Source organism: Hyla sarda, chromosome 12, assembly GCF_029499605.1.
Source record: "Hyla sarda isolate aHylSar1 chromosome 12, aHylSar1.hap1, whole genome shotgun sequence".
Classification (NCBI taxonomy): Eukaryota; Metazoa; Chordata; class Amphibia; order Anura; family Hylidae; genus Hyla; species Hyla sarda.
The window spans coordinates 80,563,351-80,580,602 of NC_079200.1; the positions used below are offsets into that span (position 1 = coordinate 80,563,351).

At 44.3% G+C, this 17,252-nt stretch overlaps 1 protein-coding gene across 1 annotated transcript in view; it reads left to right on the forward strand.

Moving 5' to 3' along the window:
• The first annotated feature begins 5,905 nt into the window (after window positions 1-5,905).
• Window positions 5,906-17,252, forward strand: part of DPM1 (dolichyl-phosphate mannosyltransferase subunit 1, catalytic) — a 44,699-nt gene continuing 33,352 nt past the window's right edge. Inside the window, exons 1-3 of the mRNA XM_056548300.1 lie at window positions 5,906-6,103; window positions 8,187-8,286; window positions 16,024-16,057. Of these exons, the coding sequence (XP_056404275.1) occupies window positions 5,964-6,103; window positions 8,187-8,286; window positions 16,024-16,057 (274 nt within the window). The 5' untranslated portion in view covers window positions 5,906-5,963. The remainder of the gene's footprint in view (window positions 6,104-8,186; window positions 8,287-16,023; window positions 16,058-17,252) is intronic.

Here is a 17,252-nt window from a genome sequence, read left to right on the forward strand (position 1 = left end):
CCTCTAGATGTAGCAAAACTACAACTCCAAGTATGCTGGGAGTTGTAGTTCGGCAACATCTGGCTCTAAAGATGTTGCCGAACTTTTACTTCCAGCATGCCTGAGAATGTTTGGGGGTTGTGGTTTTGCAACAACTGGAGACACACTGGTTGGGAAACATTGTCTGTTTCCTAACTCAGTGTTTCCCAACCCATGTGCCTCCAGCTGTTGCAAAACTATAACTACCAGCATGCACTGATAGACCGTGCATGCTGGGAGTTGTAGTTTTGCAACAGCTGGAGGACCCCCCCCGGGAATGTACAGGGTACATTCACATGGGCAGGGGGCTTACAGTGAGTATCAGGCTGCAAGTTTGCGACGCAGCTAATTTTGCACGGCAGCTCAAACTCGCAGCGGGAAACTCGCTGTAATCCCCCGCCGGTGTGACTGTACCCTAAAAACACTACACTACCACAAAATAAAAAGTTAAAAACACTAATATACACATAGCCCTACAGCCCCCCTCCCCAATAAAAATGAAAAATGTCTGGTACGCCACTGTTTCCAAAATGGAGTCTCCAGCTGTTGCAAAACAACTCCCAGTATTGCCGGACAGCCGTTGACTGTCCATACTGGGGGTTTTGCAACAGCCGGAGGCACCCTGTTTGGGAATCACTGGCGTAGAATACCCCTATGTCCACCCCTATGCAAATCCCTAACTCAGGCCTCAAATGCGCATGGCGCTCTGTCACTTTGGAGCCCTGTCGTATTTCAAGGCAACAGTTTAGGGCCACATATGGGTTATCGCCGTACTCGGGAGAAATTGCCTAACAAATTTTGTGGGGCTTTTTCTCTTTTCTTCCATTATGAAAAGGTGAAGTTGGGGTCTACACCAGCATGTTCGTGTAAAAAAATGAATTTTTTACACTAACATGCTGGTGTTGCCCTATACTTTTCATTTTGATAAGAGGTAAAAGGGAAAAAAGCCCCCCAAAATTTGTAATGCAATTTCTCCCGACTACGGAGATATGTGGGCGCAAAGTGCTCTGGGGGCGCACAACAAGGCCCAGAAGGGAGAGTGCACCATGTACATTTGAGGTGATTTGCACAGGGGTGGCTGATTGTTACAGCGGTTTTGACAAACGCAAAAAAAAATAAAAAATTATAATACACATGTGACCCCATTTCGGAAACTACACCCCTCACAGAATGTAATGAGAGGTGCAGTGAGAATTTACACCCCACTGGTGTCTGACAGATCTTTGGAACAGTGGGCTGTGCAAATTAAAAATTTTGTACAGCCCACTGTCCCAAAGATCTGACAGACACCAGTGGGGGGGTAAATGCTCACTTTATTCCTTGTTACGTTCCTCAAGGGGTCTAGTTTCCAAAATGGTATGGCCTGTGTTTTTTTTTTTTGCTGTCCTGGCACCAGAGGGGCTTCCTAAATGCGACATGCCCCCGAGCAAAATTTGCTCTCAAAAAGCCAAATATGACTCCTTCTCTTCTGAGCATTGTAGTTCGCCCGTAGTGCACTTCAGGTCAACTTATGGGGTACCTCCATACTCAGAAGAGATGGGGGTTACAAATTTTGGGGGATATTTTCTGCTATTAACCCTTGCAAAAATGTGAAATTTGGGGGAAACACATTTTTGTTATTTTTTTTTTATTTTTTACATATGCAAGAGTCGTGAAACACATGTGGGGTATTAAGGCTCACTTAATTCCTTGTTACGTTCCCCGAGGGGTCTAGTTTCCAAAATGGTATGGCCTGTGTTTTTTTTTTTTTTGCTGTTCTGGCACCATAGGGGCTTCCTAAATGCAACATGCCCCCAAAAACCATTTCAGAAAAACGTACTCTCCAAAATCCCCTTGTCGCTCCTTCGCTTCTGAGCCCTCTACAGCGCCAGCCGAACAATTTTCATAGACATATGAGGTATGTGCTTAGTCGAGAGAAATTGGGCTACAAATATAAGTATACATTTTCTCCTTTTACCCCTTGTAAAAATTCAAAAATTGGGTCTACAAGAACATGCGAGTGTAAAAAATGAAGATTGTGAATTTTCTCCTTCACTTTGCTGCTATTCCTGTGAAACACCTAAAAGGTTAAAGGACATCTGCAGCATGATTAACACTTATCCCCTATCCACAGGATAGGGGATAAGTGTTTGATCGCGGAGGGTCCAACAGCTGGGACCCCCTGTGATCTCCTGTACGGGGCCGCGGCTGTCGCATGCAGGGAGCGTGCCAGCCGCAGCATGACGTTGCAGCCGGAATGCCTCCTCCATACATCTCTATGGGAGAGGCGGGGAGGCAGCGTTCGTGCCTCCCCAAATAGAACTGTATTGGGACGGGGGAGGAGATGGGGTGTCACCGTCGACCTCTAGGTAGACGCTACGCGCCTTAGCGCTCACTATGAGCGCTAATGGCGGTTCCCCGTTAGGGAGATCGCGGGGGGGGTCCCAGCGGTCGGACCCCCTGCGATCAAACACTTATCCCCTATCTTGTAGATATGGGATAAGTGTATACTGTGCTGCAGTTGTCCTTTAAAACTGTGAAAATGTCATTTTGAATACTTTGGGGGGTGCAGTTTTTTTTATAATGGGGTCATTTGGGGTATTTCTAAGATGAAGACCATTCAAACCTGAACTGGTCCCTGAAAAATAGTGAGTTTGAAAATTTTGTGAAAAATTGGAAAATTGATGCTGAACTTTGAAGCCCTCTGGTGTCTTCCAAAAGTAAAAACACGTCAATTTTATGATGCAAACATAAAGTAGACATATTGTATATGTGAATAAAAAAATATATTTTGAATATCCATTTTCCTTACAAGCAGAGAGCTTCAAAGTTAGAAAAATGCTAAATTTTCAAATTTTTCATCAAATTTTGGGATTTTTCACCAAGAAAGGATGCAAGTTACCACAAAATTTTACCACTATGTTAAAGTAGAATATGTCAAGAAAAAAAATCTCGGAATCAGATTGATAAGTAAAAGCATTCCAGAGTTATTAACGTTTAAAGTGACAGTGGTCAGATGTGCACAAAATGGCCGGGTCCTAAGGTGTAAAATGGCCTGGTCCTTAAGGGGTTAATAACTTCTAATCGCATCGGGTCTCAGAAGTGAGACCAGGTGCGATCAATCCCTCAGCCTCTATACTACAACCCCCATCATGAAACAGAGTCTGTTCCATGATGGGAGTAGTAGTACAAACACTAATGTAGCCTCCCCAGCCACTGTCAGCCTCCTGCATCAGAGGAACTACTACTCCCATAATGAAAACAAGTCTGTTCCATGATGGGAGTAGTAGTAGTCCCGGTTGTGGGAATCTGTAGGCAGAGGTGTTAAAACAGCCGTACATGAGGGATGTTATAACGGGTTTTAACTGATGAATATGCCCGTTATGTTGACAGACGTTATTCAGCCATTATTATCCGTTATTTCAGCCGTTATTATACATCCCTTTTTACACAGAAAACGGATGTTTAATAACGGATGAATACTCAGTGTGAAAGGAGCCTTATAAAAAAATTAGGTGTTCTAGATAGTAGTTCATGAGTACGGAACAATGGCCAACAATTCCTTTATATGTTGTATTCAGGACCTTCTGGACATAAAACAAATAGAAAGCAAAGCATTCCGTGCGGAGTCCGCAGAAAGAACAGACTTGTTCATTTTTTCTGCCGACACGAAAATTGGAGTTTCCACGCCAGAAACATTTGGTGCCAAAATTCCGCTGTTTGCACAGAATCCCATTGAATAAAATTGCACTCTACTGCTGTGGAATCTCCATGTGGACTTTCAATGAGGCAGAATTCCGCACGGAAATTCTGTCATGTGAACATAGCATTAGAGTATGCTCACACAATGGAATTTCCGTACAGAATTCCACAGCAGCAGAGTCCCATTGATATCAATGGAATTCTGAGCGTTGTGCACACTGCGGATGTTTCTGCTGTGAAAATCCTGATTCTGGAGTCTGTCTACAAGACGGAGCATTTCCAATCGGTCCTAGGACTGGCATGTTCTCCCGGCAGGGGAACATTCTCCACTCTGAACATAGCCTTAGGAAATGCGCTCTTATAGAAAGCAATGCATTTCTGTGCAGACTTTGCAGAAAGAACAGACATGTCTATTCTTTCTGCAGACTCCAGAATCAGGATTTCCGCCATGTGCACATCAAAGCAGAATCCTAGGACGTTTGTTAGGTTGCAGTCACACCACGTTTTTGCAATACAGTTCCCGCATATGTTTTCAATGTGAAAAATGTACGAATCTGTATTGAAAACCGTATGCCAAAAGATGCATCAGGTTGTGTCCGTTTTGCATCCTGTACGGTTTTGTCAGTTTTTTTTTCCCCGTACCCAAAACTGTAGTCTACCACGTTTTTTGGTCCAGGTGAAAAACTGTATTAAACCATTTATGTTTTTTTTAAACATGGGAGTCAATGGGAACCGTACAGAACTGTATGTGCCTACGGTTCCATCTGGTTTTCACCATCCGGTTTTTGACTTTGCACATTTTTTTTTTTCTTGGAATTTCAATCAAACAAGTGAAACTTTATTCAAAATGGAGTGAAAAGTTAAAAACGTATACGTTTTTTTTCTTACAAAATGGATGCAACCGGACATCATTTTGCAAACCGTACAGTTTTTAACTCTATACGGGTTGAAATTTGTACACACGTTTTGATACAGTTTAGTCAGGTTTTGAGGAATCCATTTTGATCAAAAACCTGATACGGAAACTGTATTGCAAAAAAAAAAATAGTGTGAATGCACCCTTAGGCTGGGTTCACACCACGTTTTTCAAATATGGTAACCGTATACGGTTTTCCGCAAAAAAACGTATACGACCGTATCCGAAACCGTATGCATAGAGAATGCATTGTAAACCGTATTCCAAATGTTGTGTACGGTTGCATCCGTTTTGCCTCGGATACGGTTTTGCCGATTTTTCAACCGTAGGCAAAAACGCTGTTGACCACGTTTTTGCCTCCGGTTGGAAAACCGTATGCGAACCGTATGCGGTTCTTTTAACATTGTTGTCTATGAGAACCGTACACAGAATTTCAGAATACGGTTGCACACGTTTTTTCTAATCCATTTTTGGAGTTGACACATGCGCAGATTGGAATTTCAATAGAACAATAGTAACTTTATTAAATTGCTGGAAAACGAATTCCAACAAAATAGCAAAACCGTTGGCAAAAACTGATGCAAACGGATAGAACCGTACGGGGAAAAACCGTATACGTTTTAATTTGGAGTCATACGGTTGTATAAGGTTGCATACGGTTTTTGCCATACGTTTTTTAGCAGAAAACCGTATACGGTAACCGTATTTGAAAAACGTGGTGTGAACCCAGCCTTACCGTGTGTCACCCCAGGAGTTTACATGAGGAGGGGTGTTACAGCATGTCACCTCAATAAGGTGGGGCATGCCAAAGGATGGAGCCAATAGGCGGGCACAAAGGGCAGCAAAATTAGCTTTAGCCTAGGTTGGCATAAGTCCTTGCACCAGCCCTGAGTTTATTACCTCATGTCCTTCTATTATTCTTTCTCAGAGCATTACGTGAAAACCAAATAACTTTTTGTACCGTTTTTCAAACTTATGACTCTGTTCTATTAACAAACATGATACATAATAAGTACAGAGCAGAGCCTTCATAACTGCGACACAAGTGACAGAACTCACCTCTCATCCATCCTCCTCAGCACTCTGAGGAGATATAACTAAACTAAAGCGGCACACACAGACTAAACCATGCTATCCACGCCCACGTAACCACAGCCAATAGCTGATAAACCATGTTAGCCACGCCCACGTAACCACAGCCAATCGCTGATGACTCCTGGAACCTTCCTCCTCCCATGTTAGCGCTGATTGGCTACTGTAACACCCGATTAACAAGTGAGCGATCTGATTGGCTGCTTGATTTGCAGCTGAGGCTAGGCGCCCTGTCACTTCCTGTGTCACGGTCACCATGTCTGTTGTCACTGAACGGGGTAAAAACCGGAAAGATGATGGAAGACGGAATAAATATTCGGTGCTGCTGCCCACCTATAACGAGAGGGAGAATCTGCCGCTTATCGTGTGGTTGCTGGCCAAATATTTCGGAGAGAGGTACCGTCAGCTGTGCACCCGCTAGTACCGCTCTTCTTTCATCAGTCCCTCACTTTCCCCGCTTATAGGAGCGAAGGGATAAGAATTTGTTGTATTCGTGACAGAATTAACTTATTTGTTGAATTTTAGTTTTTAAGCTGTTTTGTCTCATCTGAGTTTCCGTAGAAAAGCACATTAGGGTCGCAGAGCATTTTGGGAGATGTAGTCATTGGTTGGGATTGCAGAATCCTCTGCTGTTAGGGTGCATTCACACCACGTTTTTGCATTACAGTGCCCATCAGGTTTTTGATGAAAAACTGATTCCTCAAAACCTGACTAGGCTTGGTTCACATCACGTTTTTGCTATACTGTTTTCACTCAATTTTTTCTAAAGAAAACCGTATGGTAAAAAAAAAAAAAAAAAACAGATGGAACAGTATGGGAAAAAGTAAATAGTATGCAAATGCCCTATGTGCAAAGTAAAAACCGTATACAGTTTCCCATATGGAACCGTATACATGTGCGTTTCCCCTTGATGTCCATTAGAGATGAGCGAATTTACAGTAAATTCGATTTGTCACGAACTTCTCGGCTCGGCAGTTGATGACTTTTCCTGCATAAATTAGTTCAGCTTTCAGGTGCTCCCGTGGGCTGAAAAAGGTGGATACAGTCCTAGGAGACTCTTTCCTAGGACTGTATCCCCCTTTACCAGCCCACCGGAGGACCTGAAAGCTGAACTCATTTATGCAGGATAAGCTATCAACTGCCGAGCCGAGAAGTTTGTGACGAATCAAATTTACTGTAAATTCGCTCATCTCTAACGTCCATGCTAAAAACAACGTATGGGTTTGCAGTATGGTTTTTAAACCGGAGTCAAAACCATGGTTGACCACAGTTTTGTCTCCGGTTTAAAAAACCGTACTGCAACCGCATACGTTTTTTTTTAACATGGACGTCAATGGAAAATGCACATGTATACGGTTCCTTACGGGAAACCGTATATGGTTTTTACTTTGCGCATTTGCATCCTAAAGTCCCCACCCAACACCCCTCCAATAAAAAAATGGCCAACATTTTCAAAATCGCATGTATACATTTAATTTTTTTTATTTTTATAAAAACGGTCTGAACCGTATGTACGTTTTAATACAGTATACGGTTTAAAACACATACTGTTTACTTTTTCCCATACTGTTCTATCCGTTTTTTTTTAACATACGGTTTTCTTTAGAAAAAAACTGATTTGAAAACAGTATGACAAAAACGTGATGTGAACCCAGCCTAAGGCTGCATTCGCACCTCGTTTTCACTGTACGGGTGCCGGATCCAGCTGGGGAGGGGAAAACTGGGCACTCCCGTACCCCAGCAGGACCAGCGCTGAAATTCCAAGTATACTACGGTTTTAGGTCCGTTCACAAAACCAGATACGGGTCAAAAATGAGCCGACCGGAGTCACCGTTTGACTCCGGTCGGCTCATTAAAGTAAATGGATTTAAGCGCTGGTCCGGCTAGGGTATGGGAGCACCCAGTTTTCCCCTCCCACAGCCGGCACCCATACAGTGAAAACAAGGTGTGAATGCAGCCTAAAATGTATCAAAACGTGTGTACAAATTTAAACCCGTATGCGTTTTTAACTTTTCACTCCATTTTAGATAAAGTTCACTTGTTTGATTGAAATTCCAAGAAAAAAAAACTGTGCAAAGTCAAAAACAGTATGGTGTAAACCGGATGGAACTGTACGCAAATACGGTTCTGTACGGTTCCCATTGACTCCCATGTTAAAAAAAAAACGTATACGGTTTAATACAGGGAGCTAAAGTTGCAAGATGGTGTCATTATCCAGTGCACAGGGTCGCATTCAATTCACTTATACACTATGGGAGTGGTCAAAGTGCTGGTGACCAGAGATCTTTATTTTTTATAAATGGTATCTTGATGTATAACATGATTAATCCCCTTTAATATGATGGGAATGGGGCCTATATTATATGAATAAGAGTTGGTGCAAACTCCTGTTTTGCAGGGTTGTTTATTTTCTAATTATTTTTGTGTTAATCATATAAAGAGTCACAATTATATTATTATTATTATTGTTTCTTTCCAGTGGATATGAATATGAGATAATCATAATTGATGATGGAAGCCCGGATGGGACATTGGAAGTGGCTCAGCAACTGCAAAAAATTTACGGATCAGACAAGATTGTGAGTAGATTTATTTAGTGACTGGGGGCAGCCAAGGACATGGCAACATGGGCAAGGAGATGGAGGACATCAGAAGGCACCCAATGCTGCAGATTTGTTGCGGCAGAACATCTTTAGCAAATGTTGTGGATTTCCTGCTGCAGATTTCAGTTCCGAATCTGCACAGGAACTAAAGAAAAAAAATATGTAAATATACCGTATTTATCGGCGTATAACACGAACTGCCCGTTCTCTCCCCCTGGCTATCGGTGCCACTGCCCCATTGCCGGTACCGATAGCCAGAGGGAGAGAAGCCGATAGCCAGGGGGAGAGAAGCGGCGCCGGCAATGGGGCAGCGGCGCCGACAGACAGGGGGAGAGAAGGGGTAGCGGCACCCATTGCCGGCGCCGCTGCCCGGTTGTATAATTACCTGTTGCCGGGGTCGGGTCCGTGCTGCTTCAGGCCTCCGGTGTGCGTCCTCTGCGTCGTTGCTATGCACTGCAAGACGCAATGACGTCACTCGTCATTGCGCCACGCTGTGCAGTGCATAGCAACGACGCAGGGGATGCACACCGTAGGCCTGAAGCAGCGCGGACCCGACCCCGGCAACAGGTAATTATACAACCGGGGATGGGGGAGGCAACGGGGCAGCGGCGCTGGCAATGGGTGCAGCTGCCCCTTCTCTCCCCCTGGCTATCGGCGCCGCTGCACCCTTGCCAGCGCCGCTTCTCTCCCCCTGGCTATCGGCGCCGGCAATGGGGCGCCGGCACCAATAGTCAGGGGGAGAGAACGGGCAGCGGCGCAGATAGCCAGCGGGAGAGAAGCAGCGACAGCAAGGCTCTAGACCCAAGGGAAGGCAGGGGGAGAGAAGCGAGCAGCGACGGCCTCTCTCCCCCTGCCTTTCCTGGGGGCTTCTGCGGGGTCAGAAACAGTGTATCGGGGTATACGCATGCACACACACGCAACATCATTTTACCAAGGATATTTGGGTAAAAAAACTTTTTTTTTTACCCAAATATCCTTGGTAAAATGAGGGTGCCTGTTATAGGCCGGTGCGTGGTATACCCCGATAAATACGGGATATATATATATATATATATAATCTTGACATGCTGTGGATTCAAAGTGATTGTCCAGGATTAGAAAAATGCTGTTTTTTGGGTTTGTTTGTTTTTTTTAGTGCCCTTCCTGTCCACAGACACAGTCTGTGGACAGGCAGGAGTAGTGCTGTTTTTTGAAAAAAAATGAAGCAACATTTTTCTTATCCTGGGCAACCTCTTTAAAATACACACCGAAGTTATGTTTCAATGCAGGAATTGTGCATTTTTTTTCTTTTCCATATTCCTTGTACTTTATACACTGATGATTTTACATATGGAAATTAGGGATCGACCGATTATCAGTTTGGCCGATATTATCAGCTGATATTCACGATTTTGGACATTATCGGTATCGGCAATTACCTTGCCGATAATGCCCCGCCCGTCTCCCCGTCCAGAGACCGCCACCGCTGCCCCATTGCCTCCGCCATCCTCCGTTTTATAATTACCTGCGGCTTCCTGCGCTATTGCTGTGCGCTGCAAAATGAATAGTGACGTCCTCAACACGACATCGCCGTCAGTGTGCACAATGACAGCTGAGGACGCCGCCGGAGCCAGAAGTAGCGCGGACCCCGGGAACAGGTAATTATAAAACCGGGGATGGGGGAGGCAATGGGGCAGCGGCGGTGGTTGGACTCAGGACCAGCAGGGGGATAGAAGCGGGCGGCAGCGGTCTCTGGCCAGAGGATAGGCAAGGGGGCGGTGGTGGTTGGACTAGGGAGGACAGGCAGGGGGAGAGAAGAGGGTGGCGGCGGCGCCCGCTTTAAATCATTGATCTGCAACGGCTTCTGCGCAGCCGGGTCTGGGGGGGGGGTGAAAATAGCCGATAATTTATACCTGAATATCGGTATAAGTTATCGGCTATCGTCACGCCACGCCCCCCCATTCATTTCTATGGGAGGGGGCGTAACGGCCGCAACGCCCCCTCCCATAGACATGAATGGAGGGGCGTGGCGTGATGTCACATCCCCTTCACGGAAGCCCGCCGGTTTCCGAAACTGCAGACACAGCTACGCATAGAATGCGGGCTGCTGCAGGGAGATTACGGGGGTCCCAGCGGCGGACCCCCTGCGAACAGACATCTTATCCCCTATCCTTTCGATAGGGGATGAGATGTTTTTGCCCGGAATACTCCTTTAACATAGTGGTACATTTTTCTAGTTACTTGCATCCTTTCTTGGTGAAAAATCCCAACATTTTTAGAAAATTTTGAATTTTTCTAACTTTGAAACACTCTGCTTGTGAGGAAAATAGATATTCCAAATAAATTATATATTGATTCACAAATACAATGGGGAGTATTCATCAAGAGTGGTGTAGGTGGATGTCTTTTTACCCCCATTCATTTCTGTGGTGGAAACTGTGTACCTGCACCAGAATTATTAGGGTGCGTTCCCACTTGGCGTATACGCAGCGTATTTCACGCAGCGCAAAATTTATGGCAGCAGCGGGAAATATGCTGCGTATTCCTTGCTCACTGTACACACAGGGCTTTCCGGCGGCAGCTGTATAGTGAGTTTTGGAGGCGGGACCGTGTGCCGGCGTGACTGTGACGCGCGGCTCCACCTACAAAACTCACTGCACATATAGGGCTGCCGCCAGAAAGCCCTGTGTGTATAGTGAGCAAGGAATACGCAGCGTATTTCCCACTGCTGCCGTAAATTTTGCGCAGCGTGAAATACGCTGCGTATACGCCAGGTGGTAACGCACCCTTACAGGGTGCAGGGCAAGTGATAATTCTGGTGCTGATCACATTTCTTACTTCAACACCACTTTGTATGGTGCTTCATCTGAGACTTTTTGTGTGACTTTTTATCCCGTGCGACAAAATGTGCACACAGCATTATAAAAAGTTGCAGTCAGTTTTGTATGCCATGTCAGGGCTGGTGTAGATTTGCGCCTAATTTAGCACAGATGCGACAAAAGATGCAAAAAACTGAAAAGTCACACTCATGAATTCCTTCCTCCATGATATCAACTGAAATCATGACTTGGTATGTTCTTTCAGGAAAACCTTATAAAGCAAAAGTCGCAATGAAAAGTCTCAAAACAGCATCTGAAACAAACTGTGAGACAAATGTACACCACAAAACCAGGGTAAAACCAATGATGAATTCCCCTTAATATGTTTACTTTATGTTGGCATCATAAAGTTGACATGTTTTTACTTTTTGAAGACATCAGATGGTTTCAAAGTATAGCAAAAATTTTCAAAATCTGAATTTTTCAGGGACCAGTTAAGTTTGAAGTGGATTTGAGGGGCATTTCTGTGAGAAATACCCCATAAATTACCCCATTATAGAAACTACACCCCTCAAAGTATTCAAAATGACATTCAGAAAGTTTGTTAACCCTTTAGGTGTTTCACAAGAAAAATCTAAATCTTTATATTTTTTTACACCAACATGTTCTTGTAGCCCCATTTCTTTCATTTTTAAAAGTGGTATAAGGAGAAAAAGCCCCCCAAAATTTGAAGCCCAATTTCTCTCTAGTATGGAAATACCTCATATGTTGACATAAAGTGCTCTGCGGGCTCACAAAATGGCTCAAGAGGGAAAGAGCAACTGTGGGATTTTTTTAAAACAAATTTTTTTTGTCATGGTTTTTGGGGGCCATGTTGCATTTAGGAAGCCCCCATGGTACCAGAACAGTAACACTAACATGAGGGTGTTACCCCAAATTTTTATTTTTCTCAAGGGGTAATTGGAGAAAATGGACCCCAAAATTTGAAGCCCAATTTCTCCCGATTAAGAAAACGCCCCATACGTGGACGTTAAGTGCTCTGCTGGCGCACTACAGGTCTCAGAAAAGGAGTGCCATTGGACTTTTTTGAGAGAGAATTTTGCTGGTATTGAAGTCGGGGCAATGCACATTTACAAACCTCCCATGGAGCCAGAACAGCAGAAACCCCCCACATGTGTCACCATTTTGGAAACTACACCCCTTCAGGAACATAACAAGGGTTACAGTGAGTACTTACACCTCACCCAGGTATTTTGAGCAGTTGGCCATAAAAGTGAAAAATTAGATTTTTCGCACTATCTTTTGCACTTTTTTAATAGTGTTACCCCAAATGTTTAATCTTCACATGGGGTAATAGGGCAAAAGGCCCCCATAATTTGTGGTGCAATTTCGCCTGAGAAAGAAGATACCCCATATGTGGATGTAAAGTTCTCTGCGGGCACTGCAATGCTCAGAAAAGAAGGAACGCCATTGGGCTTTTGGAGGAAAGTTTGTTGGAATTGAAATTGGGGGCCGTGTGCGTTTACAAAGCCCCCCATTGTGCAAGAACAGATGTGACACCATTTTAGGAACTGCACCCCTCAAGGAACGTAACAAGGGTTATAGTGAGTACTTACACCTCACGTTTTTTGAACAGTGGGCCGTAAAAGTGAAAGAATTGATTTTTAACACTGAATTGCTGTTTTTTATTTTTAGTTTCACAAGTAGTAATAGAAAAAAATCTCCACAAAATTTGTAGCCCAATTTCTCCAGAATAAGGAAATACCCTATATAAGGCGGAAAAGCACTATGCGGGCGCAAAACAGGGCTTAGGAGTGGGACAGCACCGGAGACATTTGAGGCCTAAAGTGGTGCTTTGCACTGCAATGATTGAGGTTCTGACATAAAGTCTAAAACAAAAACAAAAACCCTGTCAAGTGACCACAATTCTGAAACTACACCCCTCAAGGAAGGTAACAAGGGGTATAGTGAGTACTTACACCTCACAGGTGTAAAAATGTAATTTTTTTTACACTAAAATGCTGGGGTTACCCAATTTTTTACATTTTCACAAGGGGTAATGGGAGAAATTGGGTTACAAATTTTGGAGGGCTTTTTCTCCTGACTATGGAAACACATCCACATATGGGGTAACGTGCTGGGCAGGCACACAACAAGGCTCAGAACTCATAGAGGTCTGTTTGCATTTGAAGCCTATGGCATATCAGTAGCCTATGGTATATCAGTAGAAAAATACAAAAATGAAACGCCCAAATGTGACCCCATCAAAGAAGGTACCCACCCTGAGGAATGGGTATAGGGGTAAAGAGGACATTTTGAACGCACGGGTGTTTCCTACATTTATTTCCCAAGAATGGATGAAGGGTAGCTTTTGAAAATTGCAATTTTCAACCTATGTTCTGCTTCCTCATTCTGTGAACAACTAACATGTGACTCCGAATTGTCGCCTGGAAATACATCAGAGTTCATGAGCGAGAATTCTTCGCGTTTGAGGCCGATGTTTCTTACGGACCTAATAGTTACATACATTCAGAGGAAAATACAAGAAAGGAACACCCACATGTGAGCCTATTACAAACAGTACACCGCCTAGGGAAGGTGTGTCATAGCCATACTGTAGAGCAGGGTCTGGTACAGGATGTCCCCACTCCAGTACTGCCTGACCTTTGGCTTTTTAACTAGGCCCATATGCAGCACAAGGCCCCAAAAGGTCCCCATTTCAGCTGCATCGACTGGGAACCAGCCACCGGGCCTAGCTAAAAAGGAGCCCGGGTTTGCGGTGACGAACTGTTGGGCGTACAGGTTCGTCTGGTCAACCATCAGATTGACAAAGTAGTCACTGGAAAAAAAAACTGAAATAGTTAATTTCAGTGAACCCGACGATGTCAATCTTGATTCCTGAGTCGCCAACAAACTCAGGAGTTCCGGGCTGGTGGTCCGCTTGCTCAGTCCAGACAAGTTCACTGGCACCAGTAAACTTGGCTGGGGGGCTTGACTAGTATGAGCGCCAGGGGGACTCATACTAGCATGGGGCACAGGGTTAGGAGCAGAGGAGGTTTGCAGCCTCGCTTGGCGGCATCTCCGCCGCCTTGGTGGCTCATCATCAGAAGATAAGGAGGACGCTGAAGAAATAAGGAAGCTGGGGTCTTCCTCGTCCTCTGAGGCGCTTTCAGTGTCGGAGGCAAGTATGGCATATGCCTCCTCCGCTGAAAACACCCTGCGGGCCATTTCCCTACTCTAATGGGGGGTGAAGTGTATATATGTGGGGGGAAAAACTTTATTGGTGTGTGTGCTGCGTGTGGTGCGATACTACCTCCCTAACCCGCCCTAACCTAACTAAACCCACCCTAACAGAAACAATATAAACTAAAAAGGGAAAAACTTTTTTTTTTTTAAATAGACTTCTAGCGCAAAAAAAAGCCTTGCGCCCAAAAAAAGCGTTTAACCTAATCAGTGGTGTGCACACTGATTAGTACTTGGTGGCAGCAGGGAGTTAGTGGGGGGTCTGGCCACTCAGCCCAGAACAGTGGCTGGTGGCATGTACAGACCCTCACACAAAATTCCCGAAAAATAAAATAAAAAACGCTTAACCCTGAAAAAATGCACCTGCCTGAACCCAAAAAAAACTGCTGATCAGTGATAAATCACTGACAACGGTGGGGCAGGCCGCACACAGAGGAACGGTCCGTCCACACAGCACAGGCCTGCTACTGGCACGGACCGCCTATAAGTGCAAAAATAAGCCGCTATAACCCAAAAAAGTGCCTGTACCACAAAAAAAAAAAGCTGATCAGTACTACGGGACTGATCAGCGGCAGGTGGGCTTTAGCTAACGGTGCGGACAGCTCTTTTATAACTAAGAGGGCCCGCCACCTTTGCTAAACGTGTGGCCAGGCCCTCTTAGTTATAAAAGAGCGGTCTGCCACCGTTAGCTAAAGCCCATCCGCCGCTGATCAGTCCCATAGTACTGATCAGTGACCCTGTAGGACTCGGGTCACGCAGATAAAGTTTCTGCGGACCCGCAGACACCTACAGTATGGTACGCTGTTTAAAAATATATATGTATATCATTTTGTTTTTTTTACCTCTTAAACCTATCCCTGCCTAATCTAAAATTTTCCCTAAATGCTCAGGGGGCACAGAAACAGTGCCAAGGGGCACTTTTATGACTGTGAGGCGGGGAGATCAGCACGGGGCTCTGCTCTGATCAGCACCAGATGTAAAATGGTGCTGATCAGAGCGGAGCAACATGCTCCTGCTCTCCTCCCCCCTCCTCATACACTGTGATTGGTGCGGTCACTACGACCGCCCAATCACATCTGTTCTGGGGGGAGGGTGGCAACACTGCCACCTCCCAGTACTGTACGGATGATTGTTGGAGGTGTATATTACACCACTGATCATAATCATTATCCGGGTCACACGTGACCCAGATGACCCGGAACCGCCGCAGATCACTGATTAGTATTTACCGGCGAAATGCTGCGATCGCCAATATGGGGGGACCTCGGGACCCCCCTCCGCGATGTGCCGGGATGCCTGCTGAATTATTTCAGCAGGCATCCCGGTCCCGTAAGCGGCAGGGACCAAAAACGCTCAGGGCGTACAGGTACTCCCTCAGTCCTTAAGGATCGGGGATGCAGGGTGTATGCATACGCCCTGCGTCCCCAAGAGTTTAAAAGGACCTGTGACCAACCCCCTAATTGAGAATGATTTAACATCAAATAGCTTAGGGTGTCCTGATCACACACCTTTTTTACAGTAAACTCTCCTATTAGCCTCTCTCAGCAGTTCTAGATTCCCTATATGGCAGCATTGAACAACCCATTTGAAAGGTTTGAAAATATATATTTTTCTTTATTCTTCTTAAATCCATGTTATGATTATTATTATTTTCTTTTTTTCTTTGTTTCAGTTGCTTAGGCCAAGAGAGAAAAAGCTGGGGTTAGGTAATGATATATTATACTGTTATTGTGAACTGCACTTGCTGATTCTCTTTAGGGATGTGTTACTGTTGTCATTTTTTTTTTTTTTTTTTTTTTTTTTTTTTTAAGAAATTTTTCCAAAAACAGTCTTTTGCCACAATTAAATGACAAATAAAAAACCATGCTAACTTTTCTTGTATATTGTAATAAATACAAAAAAAATAAAAAAATAAAATAAAAAAAAAGTAACAAAAGGCAAATAGCCAGTATCCTGTTCCTTGGCTAAACAATATTATTTTTTTTGTATACAGCCTATGGCCAGTTTTACATGAGCCTGTGTAATACACAGCCAATGCTACTCTATAGGGCTAGTCACAGCATATAAAATATGAGCATATTTTTCTTTTTTTGTTTTTAAAAATCATGTACTACTTTAATCTGTTTTGTGGATAGATAACACCAGTTAAACTGTATGGCTAAGGATTAATATATAAATGCAGCTGTACTTGATGTGTATTGCATTCATCATTTTCGAAATATTCCATATTTTCCTTCTATATTCATAACATATTAACATATGCTTGTACATGTGAACCCAGCCTTAGTATCTATATTTAGCTAGAGTGCTTAACTTTTCAGGCATCGTTGTAATTGTGCTCACCAGCAGTACCGTATACAGGATGGATTCCCTCTCTGCTCAGCCAGTATATAACATACCAACATGATGCAGTAAACTCCTTTAGTACATTTCCTCACAGAACCAGATGATATGGATAAAGATTTTTAGAAATGGAGTTTAGTAATACTCTTGTCATGATGTGGTTCCTGCCTTACTTCTATACATCCAGTATAAGTAGATTTGATATTCTGCTGCACTTGCCATCCTAGAGTGGGCTCTCACGTCCTCCCATCACATTTGTTCAGCCAGTGCTTCCTTGGCCCCATATGCGTCTTGTGGGTTATATGTTTCCATTACGAGGCCCCTGTAATTGAGAGCTTACCTGATGGGCCTGTGCATGTCCTACATGGAAATTTTTGCTGTATTTTACTTCTATTGATGTGCCTTTCTGAATCTATCAGGGATGCGGAATTCCTATAGCCCGACACCCCGGACATGCAGTTCCGGGCGCCGGGCAGGTGAATTTTTCTGTCCCTTAGCCCGGCTTCGGTCAAGCAGGGCCCGGACCTGACAAGCGCTGCGGCGCTCAGCAGTCTGTAT